The following is a 21091-nucleotide window of genomic DNA, read 5'->3' as shown; positions in this document are numbered from 1 at the left end:
AAAGAATACTTGTTTCACAACCAAAACATATTGTTCGGTTTTTTCTGAACGAATAAATAACGAAGAGCTGGATTTTAATGTCACATTAGTGAGTTATGTTCCGAATTTTAGCAGCGTATTCCCTTCTGATTTCGGCTTACGGTAAGTTAATTCACCCAGATTTAATAAACTATTTTGGACTTCTCAATGTCATAAATAGTGGACATCTCAGTTTAGGTGTTTTCACGCATGTGTGTATTCAATTTGTTAAAAGTTTTAAACACTGATAAAACAAGCTACAATTTTTATTAGTTTTTCCTTAATGTATTATTATTCTCTCAAAGCTCTAAAAATTTCCATATTACATATAGGCCTATTCTATCACAGGAATTACCAGCGATAGAATCAATTATCTTGCATTTAAGTAGAATTAAAACTGAGTATTTATAAACATTTTTGTCAGTAATTTGTTAGTAAAATTGCCATTTTTTCATATCATACACTTTTCAAATAAAAACTAAATAAAAAATTAGACTATTATTTTTTTCTAGGAAACATACACCAATATATTGCAAAAGTTTATTGTTATGCATGTCAAATAACTCAATGAAAACAATAAAATACATTTTTTAAACCTGTCTGAAAAAAACCACTACAAAAGGCAACACCAATTTTTTTTCAGACTTATATGGCAGGTGATTACGTGCTGCAATAAAAACCCTAGAGGGTACTATTTATTTTACCATATTCATGATATAACAAGAAGTAGCTTTTTTAATATTACAAAAATACTAAGCAGCGCGAAACCAAAATTCATTATGTTGAATGGCACTTCATTTTCTAAGAAAAAAGTGAGCGTGTATGCATACTTATGGACTCACTCTAGAAGTTATATAACATTTTATAATGCACTAAACTATTTGGAAATAAAACGTTACAAATAGTTATCAAAATTCTGTTACATATATATATATATATATATATATATATATATATATATATATATATATATATATATATCGTAACCCAAACAATTCTTATAAAATTTACTTTTACGAATTTAATTTGGAGTTGGGTGGAGGTTTGGAGTAGATATCTTTTTTTTTCAGAATCAAATTTTAAAGTAATTTTCTTCTCAATGTAACTATTAAGTGTGCAAAATTTCATCAAAATGTACCAAAATTCTGCTTAAAGTGGTGGGGATGGAGGATTGCGTGGTTTTCCTAAGTCTCATGAAAACGGTAAATTTCCTAGTTTTTTTTTTTTTTTTTTTTGTAATATAACCAAACGATGTATCAAGAGACCTGTACAGACAGGTATACACTCCGCCAGCAAGGTCAGCGCGTACAGTTTCGTGGGAGGTGGGCGGGTCAAGCTGGAGGGTTGGAGACGTGGATTGGTTGTCTTGGCCGTGCGTCACTTCGACTGGGAGGCGCAGTGGGGAGAATAATACCTTCCACCCCTCCGGCAGTCAAGTCCTGGTCTGTCCTCCGCGCCTGTTATCTCTCTGTCCTTGAGTCTCGTAGTGTCGCCGTGTCGCGTTACCTTCGAGGTACAGTCGTACTGGAAAGGCCCCCACACACGTCAGTCCAAATCATCAGTTCGGACTGTTCAGTCGGAACTTACAGTTTGGAATGAACTGAGGCTCTCTGCACACACGATCAGTCCATGCGCTCAGTTCGGACTGAACAGTCCGAACTGACAGTTTGGACTTTAAACTGATGCTTTCCCCACACACGATCAGTCTTGTGGTTAGGTATTATTTTTAATTTTGTTGTGGTAATCTTGACTTTTGATGTTCCACAAACATTCATGTTCATGCTATAACTCTATAAAATTAGCAAGAAAATCTTTCGACCAGGAAGCCATTTCAGAGGAATAAATCTATTTCACAATAAACACAAACTATATCTCTCCCTTTTCTATGACACAAACCTAGAACTAAAGCAAACAAAGATTACATAAACAAAGACGTCTGCTACGAAGCTCAGCTGTTAATTAAATGGACTGACAGTTTGGACTGACGGAATGTCTATACCCCCACACGGCAGTTCTGACTGTGGGCTTTCGAGCACACAGTCCGATTTGATGGAAAGTTATCAGTCCGTCAGTCCATCAGTTCAAACTGTTCAGTCCAACATCCTTGCACACACACGGCAGTTCTGGCTGTTCAGTTCCGACTGTAAAGTCTAAACTGTCAGTTTGGACTGATCGTGTGTGGCGCCCTTAAGTCAGTACTTGGCGTTATGTTGAGTGCGTTACCCACCACCGCTACCATTCACTCCCGCGAAGTTACCAAGTTCAACACCCGGCCTGGTTGTTCACACCAGGTGTAACTGTTGGCTGGAGTGTTTTTGACGTGAAAACGTCTAATAAATCGATGAACGCCGGCTACACGCACGAAAAAGTGTCCCCTTACGCACATTGTCCCGTTACGCTCATTATACGCTTGCGCCTCATCTATCTCTCTTCCACTCGATTGGAACAACCATCGATTTGACTTTTTCGAGGGACATTAAACTTGAAACACTCCCATTCGTTTCCTATTTTTCCTATCATCGACCTATCCTTAAAAGAAGAACACAGATTGGAATAAGTTAAAAAGCAAATATGTATAAAAGTTATAGTTAAAATAATCTCTTCGTTAAAATAATAAACATATTTGAATTAATGAGTGCAAATAAAAGTAAATTTATCAATTAAATTGTAGATTACATTTCACTCCTACTTTGTATTCATACAAAATAGTGATAATTCAATAAAAATGATTTCATTTTATTCATAAAATTATGCAATCATTTCATCAATGTTTTTCTACGACGTTCTCACGTTAAACTATCGTCCGTAAACCGACTTTACAGACAACCAATTTTTTATTTTTTATGTGGAGACATATTAGCTCTCGATATACGGCATTTGGTAGGAGTAATTTAATGGAAATGAACGGAAATGTGTCACGAAGATGGTTGACCCACGTGTAGACACTTTCATAAATATTAGGGGACATATTAAACGTATTGGTTTGGCAAATAATTCTTTACGATAGTGAAATTACCCTGGAAATATTATTTGGTAAACGAAAATAGTCAAAGTAAAAAGTTATCACAAGTTTTAAAATACCTAAGAAGACTGGCATTACACTTGATATGATTACACATGATTCTTGTTGTTTCCCAAGATGTTTAGTAGCATAGCGGAAGAGAGCGTGCTTGGTAATGGGGAATGGTTCAAATCTCGTCACTAGAAAAAAAAATTGTTTAAGTTTTGTTAAAAAATACAAAATAATGTTGAATCAGATCAATAAAATTAAGATTTGATTGTTTTAATTATTAACAGTCATTTAAGCAAAAACTAAAATAAAAACATATTCATATTAATATTATAATAACGCCATGGAAGTGTGAATTCTAACTTGTGGAGAAACTTTACAAAAATTTATATGTTTAGTAAATTTAACAAGATTGTCGAAAATCAGGTCCAAACTTTTGTGCTGCTAAATACTATCTTGCGTTTGATGGAGGCAAGCAACTTGTACGATTCAGGCAGCTATATTTTTGTAATTTGCATCCAGAAATTTTGAAAAGCGAATATTTAATCACACTCGTCATTATTTTAAAGAATTGTACGTTTTGTTTTGTATATGATTATTGAAATAGGTATAAGTGTATTTGCAAAATAAGAATACATCAATATGTTTGTTACCAAGATTAGATGTTACATATCCTTGGCTGGTATTGAAAGACTAGCTCACTTTTTTTAATACCCTACATAGCTACATTATCACTTCTCACTTAAGCAAGTGTTATTGAAAAACTACAAAAAAACCGTGGAATAGCATCTGATCGGTATTGGGAAGACTGCAAATAACCTCTATAACCCTCTGGCTCTGGGGTAGAGCGCCTGCCTTGTGACTTGTAGGACCCGGGTTCGCTGCTCGGCTCCTCCAAGGCGGATTGCCTCAGGCAGTTGGTGGCATTTGTCTGAAGGAATACAATCCCTTGCACCAAGTCAGGCTACCAAAGAGACGGTGGGGGAAATAAAAAATCTTCCAGGATGGCTTCCAAGTGGGGAGCCCGTTTCTTTTCTATGGTTCCCCATGCGGCGGCCATTCCGGTGGTTTCTCCGGGGTCAAGGAGTTTTGCAAAACTATTTGTTGGTTTTGTATAAATGTATAAATGCAGTACTACGTCTAACCCCAGGTTTTTTTACTCCTTGCAATAATGATTTGTATTATGAAATATTGTTTCAGCCAAATGTTTAACATAAAGAATTTTAAGATTTACAAACAATTTGTACGTATTTTATAGTGTGCCTATTAAGAAATTTATGAAACCACTGTCTTTTTCACCTCTTTTGGTCATGGTAGGTCGTACAAAAAATTATTTCAGACGAAATGTGTTGATTCAAGGTTTTACAATAAATTAGAACGAATTCGATAGTACCTATACATGATACGGAAATTGTTTAAAATTCTACCCTTTTTTCAAATCTCTGCATTCCCAGCGTTTCCCCCAGGAGTTGATTTACGACTCAAATCATCCTTACATTTTTCAGGAGTTGAATGAATGGGCCGTGTAGTCTCATCGCGGTTATTACATCTTTGGTGGAAAACACCGCTGCGATGGAGGGTGTATGGTGTCCTCTGGTGTGGTGGTGATACAGTAGAGTCACAAACTGACGAGAAGCCCTGACACTGTCATCGACAATCGTTTGGTTGTTTTCAATCGTGTGGTTGGTTGTAGTCTCTCGCTAGAGGTAGGTTCTGGGGGTCTTCGAACGAGCGAAAATACCGCAGTGGTTGACAGGAATACTAAACTGTGCGGAACGCGGTAATAGAGGTGCTAAAGACCTCGTCTCTACTCATGTGGACACCATGGTTTCTATGCCCACAATTCTCCCTAAACGTGGGGGGGGGGGGAGACCCCAAAATAACCGGAATCGTAATGTTGCGTATCATGTACTTGAAGGACCAGTTTTCGACCTCTCCTGAGTCAGTCTTCCAAGTGGCGTCACCCGAAAACGACAAGTGTGTTTTCTGTTTAAATTCCGTGTGTGTCCCTTAAGGGGCCTCCCTAGTAGCTTCAGAAGTTAGCGGAACACTATGTTTTTTAAATAATGATGGGACTTTATTGATCGACACTACGAATCTGAAAATTTTTCACCCACGAGAAGATACTACACGAATTGTCTGTATACTTTTACATTTATGTTTTTTTCTATCAAAATATGAAATAAAAAATCACCAACTTGTCCAACTTTGGGGCCATTTTATACTGCTTAGGAAAATGACAGAAAAAAAGTACAAGTCTAGAAAAAAATATAATTTTTTTCTGAAGAAATTCATGTATTTAAAACATATAGTCATCGCTTTGAATTCCGAGATATCTTTTCCGCAATTTCTGCAAATCCTGAAAGTTTTCCACCGTCTCGTGCTGCCGCTCGGCGAAGCCAGCTCGCCGCCCACCGCTCAGGTAGCGTGGTGAGGGACCCCGGCCCGGAGGGGAGGCAGGCTACCTGTGTGTGTGCGTGCGTGCGTGAGAGGGAGACAACCCACAACCGCAAAGGTAAGATAATCCCGTGACCGAAAGAAATTCTCAGAATTGCTTTTAGTGTGCCTCGCCACAGTACCATGTGCTCGACTTACTCTGTGTGTATATTTGTGTATCTCTAAAACATAGCTTTTTTTTAACTACTAATATCCTAAAGTTTACAATACTAGATCATGTATTACGAAATAAAGTATTGAAACTGATCAATCAACACGTTGAAATTTGTCGTACAAACTATTTATTGGTGACTTTACAGTCTCGCTAGCTAATTCGACAAAATTTTTATTTAACTGTTAACATGAACATACACTTCAGTGTTTTCCTTCTATTTTTAATAAATATTCAAAAAACAATTATTGTACTACCCAATATTTCTTTAAATTATTTTAGTTTTCCAAAATGATTTTACACATCTTACAACGCTGAAGAAAAATTTATACTGGTATTAACCAAATGGTTAACTATTTACAAAAGTTTTCATACTTAAAAATGTAGGTTTATATAAAATGTATCTTAAACTAAAAGAAAAATCATATTTTGAAAACTAAATGTTATTTTTCTATGCTTTTTGGTTAGATAGATATCTGATGGTCTTCTCTGTTTTAAAAATGTTCATGGAATGATAAATAAAAAATAAAAACAAGGGAAGATCTATATTAAATAAGCTAGTCAGAAGTATATATATGTTCCTCCTGGCGCAGGAGTCACGAGGAGTATTGAAGATGAGGTCAGTGACCGATCGCTCACATATGTAATTATGGATGGTACGTTATTAATTACAAAATTCAAAAACCATTTGGAAGTTAAAAAGTATAAATAGTGGCAATGTTTAATGAAGCTGATGTAAATTTTCAGATAAACTTATTTCTACAGCTCGATTAATTAATAAGGACAGGAAATACATTTTTTACAGCAATTATACAAAATTATTAAAATTTTACAAACCACAATTAATTTATCCAAAAACCAAAATTAATTAAATATTGCCCATACATTACAACATCCACGAAAGAACCTTGCAAATTATTTTTTTAGATGCATTATTTTGCATTCAAGTTCTTTTTGTTTAATACTTCACCTACTTATAATTGTTACATATTTGGCACATGGTCCGTCACGCCCAATTAAAGGGCCTGAATAAATAGAACGCGTTTCTAATCAAATTTCACGCCTGTTACTTTACCTGCAACCCGGAGCAGTGTGACATAAATTATTGTACACTCGTGACGTTGGCAATCAACTTAAATATTTATGAGTTAAAACAAAACATAACTATAACGGATAATAAAAAAAAAATGTAAAATTTTGAAAGCTTGTTATGTTTTTATATAGTACACAAAGCAGTTAAACCATTAATCATTTGTTGTTGAAAAAAAATCTGTAATCTTTCATGCTTTTTTCCTTGATTTTTATTTCCAGATATTTTCGTTCTAGAAAAAAAATTAAGGTAGCCTTATTCCAAATTTGTTATGATAGACGTTAGTTAACTAAGAATATAAATTCGCTTTACAACCACAGCTTGTACACAAGTCGTAAAAAAACATGGGTTCTACTTACAGGCCGTATTGAACTTAGTAGGTTTATGACAAACACAACATCAATAAACATATGGCTGAGTCTGCTTCCATGTACACTTTTTTTTAAGTTATCACTTTTAAAGCGGGTAAAGTGTACCTATCAAGTAGCTTAGCATTACCCAAAGTGAATGTCGTGCTCCAGAAAATGTTCGAACTATGTAATATTTACATCACTGTTGCGTTACAGACCTGCAACTTTTTTCAGTGCGCGATGTCATTCTTATGTAAAAATATGTCGTGTTTAGCGCAAACGTGTTCGAATGAATCCACACCGAGCTGCCAAAGAATACCTATCGATGTCGGCAACATACATTAGTATACAAACCATCGTTTACAAGTGTATTCATACGTAAGTATATAACTGGCGGCGGGCCATGATGCAGTTGGTTCTTCGCGTACAGTCCACTGACGGGATAAGAAGCGTCAAAGATCTTATATGGCTATTCTGTAAACTTGTATGTAATTTCACTGCCTGCTTTAGACAAACAACATCCATTACTTTCAGCTTTGGCTTGAAAAGAATTACTCCGGCCGGCTTTCTTAATAAGACTTATTTCAGCTCCTCGTGCGACCAGTGTGTATAATTTGTCCGCGGCCTTATGTTTGGGTGAAAGTTATTTGGAAGGGAAGTTGTGTTGGTAATGTTATTGTTCATCATGTATTACATAACAATTCGACTTAGATACGCACATGTGTTTTTAAAATATAGGTATGTTTAATAACTTGCAATACAAAGTACCTATGTGTTGAATTTCATGTATTGAATTTTTTTATTACATGATGTACGAACATAATAATTACAATATTTCATGAGAAATTTTTAACACTTTTTACAAAGCAATCTCTAATTTCTTCCACACCTCATGGTTAACCTTACTATTTTATTTCATGTTTCAGTTGATTTAAACTGTTTGGAATCATAATATGACGGACAATGAAGAATATTAGTTTCAGTAAATTTTATGTGAGGATTTACTTATTACATTAAATATACCTCAATTTTTACCTCAAAGGAAAAAGTTGCATATCATTAAATGATAAATATTTGTTTCCCTTTAATATATTTTATGAACATAACTTATTGTGATAATACCTATTAGTTAAATTGTGTTTTTGCAATGCTCTCCTATTGCAGTAAAATTCTTGGGCAAATTGAATAGCATATAGTCGATCTTTAACATAAGCTTTTAGAATACATAAACGTAATAAATTATGTTCTCGTGATTTTAACAATTAAATATTTCTTCGCATGAAAAAATTAATTAACTAAAAAAAATATTTCAGTAAATTTATACTCAAGGACTAAAAATGTTTATTTTAGTTTTAAGAAATATTGTATGTATGTATACTTTTCTGAAAAAAGTATATTCAAGAAAACAAATTTTCTTCTTTTTTATTTTGATCTTGAACTTACTTGACAAGCAATATTGAACTTCAACTTTATACTTTCGGTATAGCACTTTTCGATTTATTCTTCTTCAAACGGGAATTAAAAGTAATGAATAAATAGTATTTTCCTCTATAATTATTGCAGCCGTATACTGAAAAGTTTAACTTTCCTTTATTTGCATGACGCGGAACTCCTAACTAGACAAAACGTTTGTTATTTATTTTGAACGTTTTATTTATGTTTCCTTTCGAACTTAAATGAAACTCTTAACATTTAATTTCATCAAAAGTTATACAATATAAGTATCAAGTTAAAATATTTTTAAGTGAAGTTGTGGCTATTTTGTTGTTGAAAATGACACTCTGAAGTTTGAATAAAAGTGAGAAATGATAAAAATATATTTGTAGTTAAAAACAGTTAATTCATTTCAAATTCAATCTTTTGTACATGCATATTGCCAAATAAATTCCACAATATATTAAATTCTATGCATTTGAATCTATTCGTAATTTCTGCAGCATTAATTCCTATAAGCAAATACTTATTACATACAATGTACTTTTAGTCCTGTCGTATAGTTATACAAAATTTTTTATCAAAATTATTGTTTCGTCTATGCGGTTATGGTTGAAAAAGAAAAAAAAGTAATTTATATTATTTTTAAATTCGGTTGTTAGTAAGAACACGTATTTAGTGTAATATGACATACATTATTCTGTTTATTAAAACATTACTATCGATAACTCTATTTTAGATTTATCTGTCTATGTTATAAGGATTTCAACTTGATTCTTTTTCTTCGGCTTATGACAGCAGCAAATTTTGTTTTATCGCATATGTAATGTTTTTATGTTTTGCATATTATAATTAATGAGTTAGTATTTGTTAGCGGGTGAGGCTTTTTCACAAATGGACGCGTTCTTGGCGGCTAGCAGGTAGGACGCGTGTATTACGCAGGCTGGATAGGGAAGTACGACTGCGGGCGAGCTCCATGATAGTAGCAACGGGAGAAGTAGCACTCGGCTATTTGTATAGGTTGGGATAGCTGTGCGAATGGTAGAACAGACCACGGGTCTATGGTGAGGAAAAAGGTCCCAATCTCGACATCCCGACGATGAGACCGTTTACGAACTGTCGATGGATCATCAGGAAAGTCAACAACTTGTTCAGAAACTTGAGTTCCTATTTCAAAATTCAGTTTAATACCTGGAGATGACTATATTCGATGTTCTACCAAGCGAAGCAAACTCTTAATTCATTACTAGTTGATGTTTAATATTGTGACGCAAAATAAAATTGTGAATTAGCTTACTTTGCTCATGCCAGGTTTTACAAGTTAGGTCAAAGTTAATTAAATGAATAAAAATTGTGTCCCTTTGCTCCTGGCTACCCGCAAGAAATTATCATGGTGAATAATAGATAATAATTTAAATCGACATGGAATATTATATGATTTTTATGGGATTGTGTTTTGGTAATGGTGTGTGTAACTGTCTTGTGTATTTTATTACATTCACTTCACGTAACGAATTGTCTGAACGTAATGTTATTGTTTGTTTGTTTTAATATTTCGTTTAATTGAACAATAATACATAGTTTGCCGCTTCGAGCGACTACAGAAATGACAATACAATTAGTTTACAGTGTTCCAAACATTTTAGTTTCCTCTACTGTACATGGGGCGAATATGTCTTATGTTATGTTTACTGAAACCATATCATTATACATGCTAAGTGAGATGTTGCGATTGAGTAGAAGCGAAAATATGTCTTAAAACCCTGGTAATGCTATGAATTCCATTCATTAGTTTACTCGGTGATCCGCAGGGTCTGTTGTTATGACTGAATACATGTGCACTTCCTCTATGTAGCGTGGCTTCATTGAGATGAAAGCATAGCTCACGTTGATGAAATACTTATTAATCAAAAAATAAAAATGTTATTTTATGCTTCAATTTCTGTTAGTGTCGTACACAGATTTAAAATGTAATGCAGAGTTCCTTAGTTTTATGTATATTGAAATTTGCTCATGTGTAGAGTAGTTATTAAAAGCATAAAAAACATATATGACGAATTGTTGTGTATTATTTCCATTAGGCGTAACCATGAAAATAGATAAGATTTTATCATTATGTGAAACCTACATTTGAAATGTTGGCGTTTAAATATTTATAAAAGCGTGTGAACACTTAAAGCGCTATTTATCTATTTAGGAAGTAGGTAGTTTCTTTGATTTTAGAAGGGTTTTTTTAGCAAACAACTAAATTAATTCAAAAATTTGAACTACTGCAAGTAAAAAATACTTTATTCAATTTTTATTTTAAAATTAGCCTTATATTCTACCTTGCTTACAATTTATTATCGAAAAGGATTTTTTTGACAGAGATGAATACCGTAAATTAATACACAAAACAAACCTTTTTTTTGTATGATACAATAACAGCTAGTGACAGTGACGAAACCAAAATTATTTTGATAGTTTGTATAGAAAATCCCCAACAGTAGTGGTGATATTTTTAGGGATTTCGTTGTAGATGGGTACTATTTCACAATAAAAAGGAGTTATCGTCAATTATCAAAGCAGCCATATTTCGTATATTCTTTGACAGCCTAACTACAGCACCAAATTACGTACTTGGCTAAAAATTAATTCCAGCTGCATGTGTACATTCCGGGAGGAGGGGAAAATCTCAGGGTGGCCCGAACCTCCCTGAAATAAAAAAAGCCCATCGGAGGGGGCCCGCTTGGATTTGCAAAATCTTCACGTTATCGCGCGGGCCTCATGGGAATCCTACAGATTTTCGCCCGTGATTCCAGCTATACATTTCACTGACACCTTGAGCACAACAGTCAGTGCACACTGAGTTCTTACATACCACCCGCACTTGTCTTCGATAAAATCTGAACTCAGGTGGATTCAGCATGACTGATTAAGCCTGCAGTCTGAATCCACCTGTAGGCCGCTGTTGCAACAGCTAAGGAATTTACACTGCTAGTAAACAGTCTGTATGTAACTCGGAACGGGATTCCAGTTCATTCGTGTATATTTATTCATCATATTATGCAACGTTAAAGTCATTAAAAAATATTTAAAAAAATAAAATGCTAAACATGTAATAAGTGCCAGAAAATAATAATATGCTGTAATATTTAGTGTACCTAAATACGACGTAAACCCTAGAATACAAAGTTGACGATGTGTCGTTGGTGGGATCACTTGTTTGTTCCTGACTTTTTTTTCTCTACAGAATTTTAAAGTGAGTTTGACATGCACTTTTTCTTCAGGAAGTAAGTTAAAAATTTGTTTGTCGTTATTGCGATTTCAAAAGTTGATTTGTGTCTAAGAGTAAAAATATTTAATATTATTTTCATCATTTTATTCCCAGTTTTATTACTCAATCTATTAGTAGGACGTGATTTCTCGTCGCGGTGCGGAAGTCTTTTATGAATGAAAGCATAATGTTCGTGCAAAACCATTCATCACACAAATGTCAGTTCTAAAGTATAATGTTGTAAATTTATTTTTAATTATAATAATTTTTACAATTTTTTTTCTGAAAACACAAGCTAACGCATCAATTTTTGGTGACAATTTTTTGTAATGTATGTAAATCTATTAATTATGTAGAACATAATTAAAAAATAAAAATAAATGTTTTAAACAGAATTGACGATTGTTTGTATTTAATGGATATGGACTGGATCGCAACACTAATTTAATGTTTCAAGTTAATAAACACTGTCAGGAAGCAAGCAAGGCAATATGAGAACATTATCTTTTGGTTGAATGTAGCGAAAGGGAAAAACAGTCACCTTTCTTGCCACGATCTTGTTCGCAGATAACGCAGGTATAAGTAGTAAATGGACTCCACACAATGACAACCCTCCCATTATTCCGCCCCCCTCGCTGAAACGCCCTCTCCCCCCTCCACCGCGGCGCAGGCGACAGGCTCAGGTATATCGCCCCGCCCAACCACTGGCAGTAGCACGTGGCCAGTGGCCCACCGCGCTAAACATTTTTACTAGGGAGGCCCCTTAAGTGCACTCTTGGCAAACAAAAAAATGGCTGATACGATTTTTATTCTGTTTTGTTTTTTTACTCGGCATGAACGCAGTGGAAACTTCACAGCACAACTTTTTTTTCCCGGGTCACGAGTGCACTAAAGACACACACACACAGAACTGCCAGAGAAACCACACTCGTCGTTGCGGACGAGAGTCGTGTTGTCTGCGAGGATATTTTTTCCGGACCACAGCTGCAGGTGCGTAGCCAAGGGGGGTGTTTTGGGTGTCCAAACACCCCCCGAAATATTAAAAAATATATATATTATGTACTTATGACAAAATTTACACTTGTCTGGCTGTTTCAAATGCACTTAGATGAAATTAGAAAAAACCCTTGAGCCGATAACCCTTTATATTCAGCAATGAGTTTTCAACAGTGTCTCGTTAAAAATATCATAAAGTCGGGACACAAATTTATGTTATTTAAATCCAATATTTTAATTACGAAGTGCTTAAATAGCACCAATTTGCACATTAAAATCAAAATTTTTCCGGGGGGAGAGCCCCCGGACCCCCCCCCCCCTAGTACGGGGGCAGGTTGTAAGTAAACACCCCCCGAAAAGAAATCCTGGCTACGCCCTTGAAGCTGTTTATTCTTTTCAACTTCAGTTGCAGTTTGCCATCTGATTCGTGGAGGGGCTGCTCCCATGTAGTGGTGCATGATACTGACAGGGGTTGGTCGAAGACACCCGGTCAAGATCCAGACACAAAGTCATAGTTGCATTAACCTTCTTAATAAGACGTGGGTTCATTCGACCTGGAGCTGAATATCATGTTGTGACGTATCCCCCCAAAAATGTTAATATTTTAATGACACTGATCTTAACTTACTAAATTAAAAATAATATACTGGCCAAAATAAAGAAAACAATTTAATAGGGAAACAAGAAAACAAATCTACATTAACTCTTTTCTACACATATTATTATTCAGGGGTGATGAACTAAATTATATTATTAATGTCAGGACGTATTTAACCAATTTCGAACAAATTTTGACCACCAAAATGGCATCTACCTACTCTTGTAATGACTTTGAAGGCCTACGTTAAAATTTTAACATTGAAAGCGTTGAATAGTTGTATACAATTGTTGTGTGAATTTCAGGAGCGTCCATTAAGGACGACTTCCAGCTGGATGGTCGTATTGTCGGAGGACACGCGATAACTATCAACCAAGCTCCTTATCAGGTACATATGCTTATACGTGCGATGAACGAATAAACATAGGCCTATATGAATATATTTTGATGCACTGTTATTTTAAGCTGGAGTTTATTAAGCGATTTGTCAAGTGTCAACATAGTAAAAAATTAGATACCACCGTTTTTTTTTTGAAAGACTTTGATAAATATAAATACTTTAATGTAAAGTATATAAATGTAATTCCTGCGGCTGGGTTCCAGGGGTAGTGGATATGTCATAAGAAAGAGTTCTGAAGTATTCAGTAAGTAATTTTGTAATTATGTAATTTGAACTATTCCCTAAAACACATTGTGTTATTACAGGTAGGATTTCAAATAAATGGCGCGATAGTGTGTGGCGGTAGCATTTTAAGCCCCACCTTCGTTCTTACTGCTGCTCATTGCACTGAAGGGTGAGTATGTACTTCTTTTTAATTCAAATACTAATGAAGTTATTTTTTTCTATTAATACAAAGCAGTTAAAATTTCTTTATGCTGGTTAGATTATGAAATATTTCACTTATAAAACGTAATCATCTGTACAAATCTACACGAGAATAGATTTTGATGAAGTGGCAAATCCTTTATTCCGCTTTCAAAAGAAAACGTCTTAGCTATCCCACATTTAAACATAATTAAGATGAAGAAACAAAAAAGTTTGCTTATGATTCAGCTTAATGGTTTTAACCACGTTATTAAGATTAGATTATTTCTTAAATTTGGACTTAAAATGTGTAGAATATTTAAAATTTTATTCTTAGTGTAGCATGTCTTTTGGACTTGACTTGTTTCTTAAGAATATTGTGACAAATAAACAATTTTTAGTATACAAAGTTTACTTTAATAATCTAAGTAACTTGCTTTTTGTTTGATTAAAAAAATGTTTACCTACTTATCTACAACTTTCTAATGTTAAAGCCTGAATGAAAAATAATATATATATAATATCCTTTGATGAATGCATCCTTAAATCGGAATTAAAGCTGAAACACCCAAGGTAGTAAAGTACCGATGCCACCATTTCACTCAAGCGCTGAGACATATAATTCATGGATTTCCAACTGTCTCATTTATGGCGATATCTAGTTATACTTTCTCGGCAGATAATTACCAACGCACCGTACAAAAGTTAAAAATTGATCGATTGGCTTCAAAAACTGTGTTACCTGACTTACTTTAAATGCTTACATATATCGGTGTATATACTAGAAAAGTAATTAATTTTATTAAATCCAGTTAATGTGGTTAAAATAACTGTTGTTGCTGGTTTCAAGATTTGAATATTTATCATTTCATTGGTTTTAGTTCAAACCTAGTTGTATAAACTTATTTCAATGTAAGTTCCAAAAATAACTTTACATTTATTTATTTTCGTCTTAAAATGATTGATATTGTACTTTTATTTACTCTGCAAATAAATGTTTATAGGGAAAAATATTTGTATTTATTTAGAAATTAATGTAATTAATTAAAAAGATTATGTTTGGTATTTGAAAAATATTAATAATATAATAAAAATCTAACATATTCCACTAAAACGTTATTGAAATCGTTACTAATATTTCTAAATCACGGTTGACGTTTTGCATTGAAACACCATTATTTTTATATCTACTGTATTGTCCTTTAACTTAAGTAAAATTCAACACAGTCCGTGCACTAAATCATTACATCTGGAGTATGTTAAAATTAATTATCTTTCACAAGTGCCGTAACTGCACTCCATTTGTAGATATTGAAGTAAATTAATTTTTTTAAATGTCTATTTAATTCGTAATGAGTTTATTTGTGTTTATAAATGGAGTGATATTCGGGAAAAACAAAACCTTGCTAATCTTCTTTTATTAAGGGTCGCAAGATCTCGTCGCCATTGTACGAGGTTTCTTGCCTTATGTTTATTCGCTTCAAAAGTGAAAAGTTCCGCCAAAGTTTTGGTCGACTCTGCAGTCGCACTCATTAGGGTTAAGTCTCCTTTAGTTGGGGCTTTATGCTGCTAGAACCCTTAGACCAAGAAACCTCATATCAGTACCTGTTTATTACTTCAAAACTATAAATTCATTTATTGCAGCCATGCTGTGAGTGCTGTGTCTATTCGAGCTGGCTCGAGCTACCGTAGCAGAGGAGGAACCGTCCACGCAGCGTCACAGATCATAAACCACGCAAGCTACACCACAAGACCTCTCACCAATTACGACATAGCTCTTGTCAAGGTAAATATACGAGTCGGTATTAATAAACCAAAAAAAAATATTTTAGTTAAAAATTTCACGAAGAATATTATTTTACAATATATTTGTGACTGTTTATTTTTCTTTTGTCCTACAAGAAAATTTTAATAAACTGTAATTTCACCTTAGGCAAATAATGTGTGGTATTGAAAAAAAATACCTTAATATAATTTTTAGTAAACAAGAAATCCAAAATATTAAGTTACATTACGCTGTTTTTTTTTGGCTGCTTTCTTAAAACATAATATCATAGCGAAGCCTGCTGCGACACTACTTAAATATTAAAATCAAATCAAAGACACAGGTTGAATAAAACCTTGACATTTATAGGAAATTTTAATGAACGTGAGAAGCCACAAACTTCAGAAGGGGTTTCCCGATTGGGCTTTAATAGATCAGGAGTCGGGTGAGACACACGCCTTCAGTGGCCTCCTGGACACGCGTGTCTAAAAACACTAGACCAGTTATGGGACTAAGCAAGGGCGTGTGTACAAAAAAATGTGAATGACACCGATGGATTACAAACTACAGATTAGGCATGCGGAATTCGTGCAAAATCATGTTTTAAATGGAAGACTTACGCGCAAACAAAGTTATCCATGTTGAAGTAACTTGGAGCCCGATAGGTAGGTTTTTGACGTGACAACGTCTAATAAATCGATGAACGCCGGCTGCACGCACGAAAAAGTGTCCCGTTACGCACATTGTTCCGTTACGCTGTGTCTAGTTACGCTCATTGTTCCGTTACGCTGTGTCCCGTTACGCTGTCAGCGAGTGCAGTAATAATAGGTTATGTTACAATTGACTAAAAAATTATGGTGATTCATATAATTGATGATAGATATTTGATTACAGTTTATTTATATGTAAACTTGTTCATAATTATATTTAAACTTTATAGCTAAACGCCAGTTTTTAAAATAAATTACAAGTCATCTACACGTGAACTGTTTAGTCGACTGTTTATAAAGTGAAGTGAAAAGTTAATGTGGTTTTCATTGCTTATTACAACAACAATTTCGGCAATAAAGGTTAATTATTCTTGCATTTTAAAAATCTGGTTACTAGTATAATTTTAAGTATTTATTCTTTTATTATTAAAATAAAAATTATTCAATTTTATTTATAAAATTATGCAATAATTTAATCAATGTTTTGTTATGAAACGTTAAACTATCGTCCGTAAACCAACTTTACAGACAACAAATTTTTTCAATATTGGAAAACCACGATTTCATGATAGCACATAGATAAACGTCGTTTAGTCGTCATGACTTCTCGACGGGTGTGGTCAATATTTCTGAACGAAGTGCATGAACGCCTACAGGGTTAAATTGTTGCATTATGTACGCGAGGGTATGAATCCATAATGAAGAAGTTTACTCGTATGGTTTTGAAGAAACAGTCGTTTTAGTGTTTAACAGCAAGTGAGGTGTTAAAGGCAATGGTAATTCTCAAGTCGCCCAACAGTGCGAGTTAAGAAAAAAAAATGCTGGTAGCGGTGTCATTGATTTAGAGAGCCGGAATGAAAAGGGTGACTCTCTGGTTGATTCCAGAGGGTTTATCGCCTCTAAGCGAAAGTCTATAGCCTGGCGCGCCGTCTTCTGGTCGTGCGTTGGACAACTACCTATGGTATTTAAGCGGTAACCATAAAATATTATGGCGGGAAAATGAAATTAAACGTAAAATGCAATTTTGTTGAGTGCTTCAAAGATGTTTCATGCCTAAAAATTATCACGAAAACTGAAAACACAAGATTTTATACATTTAAACGCTTCTAAAAATACTGCTTAAAAACAGAACTACTCAACCACCCTCAGAGAATATTTTTCCGTAAACGGATCCCACTCTGATGTGTTGAGCATTTTTAAAATTTAGTTTTTTTTTTCTGAAGCACTGTACACGTTACTGCAATAACATTTTGTAATTTTTCCAAAGGATCATCCCTGGAAACTCAGTTGCCAAACGATAACAGTGTTGTAAAAACTGCGAGACAGAGCTTTGTCAAATTGCAAATGGTACCTACAACCTACAAAAGCTCTGCCTTGCAATTTAACAAGTTTCGTCGTTGGCAACTGAGTTTCCAAAGGACTATCCTTGTGAAAGTACAAATAATTTTTGAAGTGAGATTCTTTGGTGCGGGGGGCGGGCGGGGGGGGGGGGGCGGGAGCTACAATTTTCGATAATTCAAATCGCTTGGGGGGTAATAGTGTGACCTACCCAGTAAATATTACAACAGACTATTTTTACAGATGTGGCATATTGTATTATATAGCTACGAACCCTTACATTTATGTTTTATTTTTCCAAGTGATTTTTTGGAATAGTTTTAATTGTTTTTTCCCCTTAATTTATATTATTCATTGAGCTTCCTTAATTTATTGTATTCAATAGTGTGGTCCCAATGTTCAGTGTAAAAGTGTTTTATTTTTTATAATGTGGTGTAATATCACGAGCAAATTGCAAACCGGCCTAGTGCTGAATTTCGTTCGTGTATAAAATAAATGATTAAATAGTTAGAAGAGCAACAGGGTGGTTCAAAGGGCACGTGTGGTTCCAGGTGGCGAAGCCGTTCGCGTACGGCGCGACCGTTAGGCCCGTTGCCCTGGCAACCGCTGTGCCGGCGGCAGGCAGCGCCGTGGTTGCGGCCGGCTGGGGCCAGACCTCCGAGGGCGGCGCAACCTCCGAGCAGCTGCAGCAGGTGCAGACGAGCATCGTGGCGCAGGCCTCGTGCAACGAGGCCTACTTCAACGAGCTGCAGGCGTCGATGCTGTGCGCCGGGGATGCGGGCGGCGGCAAGGACACGTGCAGCCAGGACTCGGGAGGACCCCTGGTACACAGCGGTCAGCAGGTGGGCGTCGTGTCCTTCGGGATGGGCTGCGGGCGCAAGGGCTACCCGGGGGTCTACGCCAGCGTGCCCTACTTCAGGGCTTGGATCAAGCAGCACGCCGGGGTCTGACACCTCTACACTTCCGCACAGAGAAAAAATGTTTTTTTTTTAATCAAACAAATATTTGTTTATGTATATATGGCGAAACAAATATTTACTTGGCGGGACAAAATAGTTTTGTTAGCTTAACCAAGCTCGGTAAGTTACCAAAAAAATGACTCGTTACACCTGACCAAATATAGGACATTTGAGTTGACAAAATATTTTTTTGTTGGGTCAACAGAATCTTCTCCTACTTCAAAATATTTTCTTGAATTGACAAAATATATATTTATTTCGCCATATGCAAACAATTTTTTTTTGCCGGGGCAAACAAACCTTTCTCTCAGTGCGCGTGCGCACCAACACTATTTACACTTTGTGTCGTGTCCGGTACCTCCTGTAATAATGTTGGCAGGCTTTTTCACGGCCGTTGTCTTGAAGTAGCTTGGCTTCTGGTCGTGTATCCGTTTCCATAGGCGAAGAATTCGCCGACGTTTCGGTCGCCATCATCAGGGAGCAGTTACCTACAGTTACCCAGAAACCAATCTATGTACTTCAGTATCTCCTGTGCTTCAAATTATTTGTAAACCACTCCCTGAATAGCTTCATATATGTATAAGCAAAATAAAAAACATCTTTTCCATGACTGAAAAAAATTATTATGCTTGAATAAATATCATTTAAAATGTAAAATCTGAGTATTATTTTTAGAAACAAATTGTATTCCATATACGAAGAAATAATTGGCAAATTGTTTCTAAAGGCATCGTTTGTAAAAGTAGAGAAATTATTTTACTGTGCTATGCCGCTGGAAGAGGCAAGTTTTAATATGTACTTGTCTCAGACTGTAATTCGGTTGAGCTGCGCTCGACTACAGCCAAAGACTGAGATTTGTAGATGTCGCAATAACAACACAAATACACCTTTATTGAGGAATAAATTTTTATTTTTTATTTTTTTAATTCCGTTATAAAGTTTTTAATATTTTTATAATAAAAGCTTTGATATAACCATAATTTTAAATTGTTTCGTAAGTTTTGCAATACAATATACTTTCCTATTTTAAAAGTGCTAACAACTTTGCAATATAAACATTATTCTGTATTTTATTACTCATTCAAGCTAAAGTAATTATTCTTAATTCCCATTATTTCCCACATATATTTTGACAATGAACACTGTTTTGAATTGAGTCTTCACATTTCGCATAAAACGCCATTTTTTTTACAATATCTGCTTGCGTCAACAAACTAATTGCTCGCGGGTGATTGTCACCATTTAATAATATTTATGGACATTGGTTGAGTGAAACACCTGCCACATATGTAAATGTCCATATTAAAAACTAAATTTTAAACCAACTCGTATAACCACATGTAATATAACGCTCCTAATAAAAAATATTAATCGCACTATATTACCTTGAAATAAAAAAACACTATGCAGATACTCTTTTGAGGTCGTGAGATCTGTATTACGTTATTATTCTTGTATTTTATGTTTACATACTTCTATAATAAACTAAGGTGTCAAAATGAATGAAATTTTTTATTTTGAAGAAATGATATGGAGTTTTGTGACCACACCCATTATAAAGTCGACCATGTTCATGGTTCATTATACGTTAGTGCTCAGTTTCGATTATTTTGTTAGCCTTTTCCCACTAAGTTTTAAGATTAACTTGATATTAAAAAACTACGTTTTAACGATATTTTAAGCAATATTGAATCTTTTAAAATAATTACATCATAAGAAAATGGTGTAGGGAAAAATAAAACTACAAAGGTTTGTTTCGGTTTATTATTTTATTATGTACATTACCTCATTTTCATATTCATTTGGGTGTGATATAAGCGGGAATACACATACACTTTAACACGTAAAATTAATTTAGTTTCGCTCACAATGATAGTTACTACAGCGTCCCGCTCTCTGAATAAATCTCTCAACACTTCACTCAGTCACTTTTTATACATTGGAAATCAACAAGAAACACTGCGTAGCAAATTCTTTCGAAACAATGTAATATTTTCTTATTTCACCTTCTAGTTCTTAGCGCTAGTTCCTTTGTCACTTTTGCAGTTCTGAAAATAAGGACTACCAGCCTCATGTAACAACAGTCGATAAACATATAAGTAAAACCAACTCGTATAACCACATGTAGTCTAACGCTTTTATACAAAATATTAA

The 21091-nt window shown here is 34.7% G+C and overlaps 1 protein-coding gene across 1 annotated transcript; it reads left to right on the top strand.

The window, feature by feature from the left end:
* The first annotated feature begins 67 nt into the window (after nt 1-67).
* On the top strand, nt 68-19594 carry LOC134527240 (trypsin beta-like). The gene is made up of 5 exons (XM_063359738.1): nt 68-141; nt 13666-13748; nt 14066-14154; nt 15810-15951; nt 18530-19594. Exons 1-5 carry the CDS (start codon nt 96-98, stop codon nt 18926-18928), a joined length of 759 nt encoding a protein of 252 aa, XP_063215808.1. The 5' UTR covers nt 68-95; the 3' UTR covers nt 18929-19594.
* The last annotated feature ends 1497 nt before the right edge of the window (nt 19595-21091 follow it).

Source organism: Bacillus rossius, chromosome 1, assembly GCF_032445375.1.
Source record: "Bacillus rossius redtenbacheri isolate Brsri chromosome 1, Brsri_v3, whole genome shotgun sequence".
Lineage (NCBI taxonomy): Eukaryota > Metazoa > Arthropoda > Insecta > Phasmatodea > Bacillidae > Bacillus > Bacillus rossius.
This window is presented reverse-complemented; position numbering and strand designations above follow the sequence as displayed.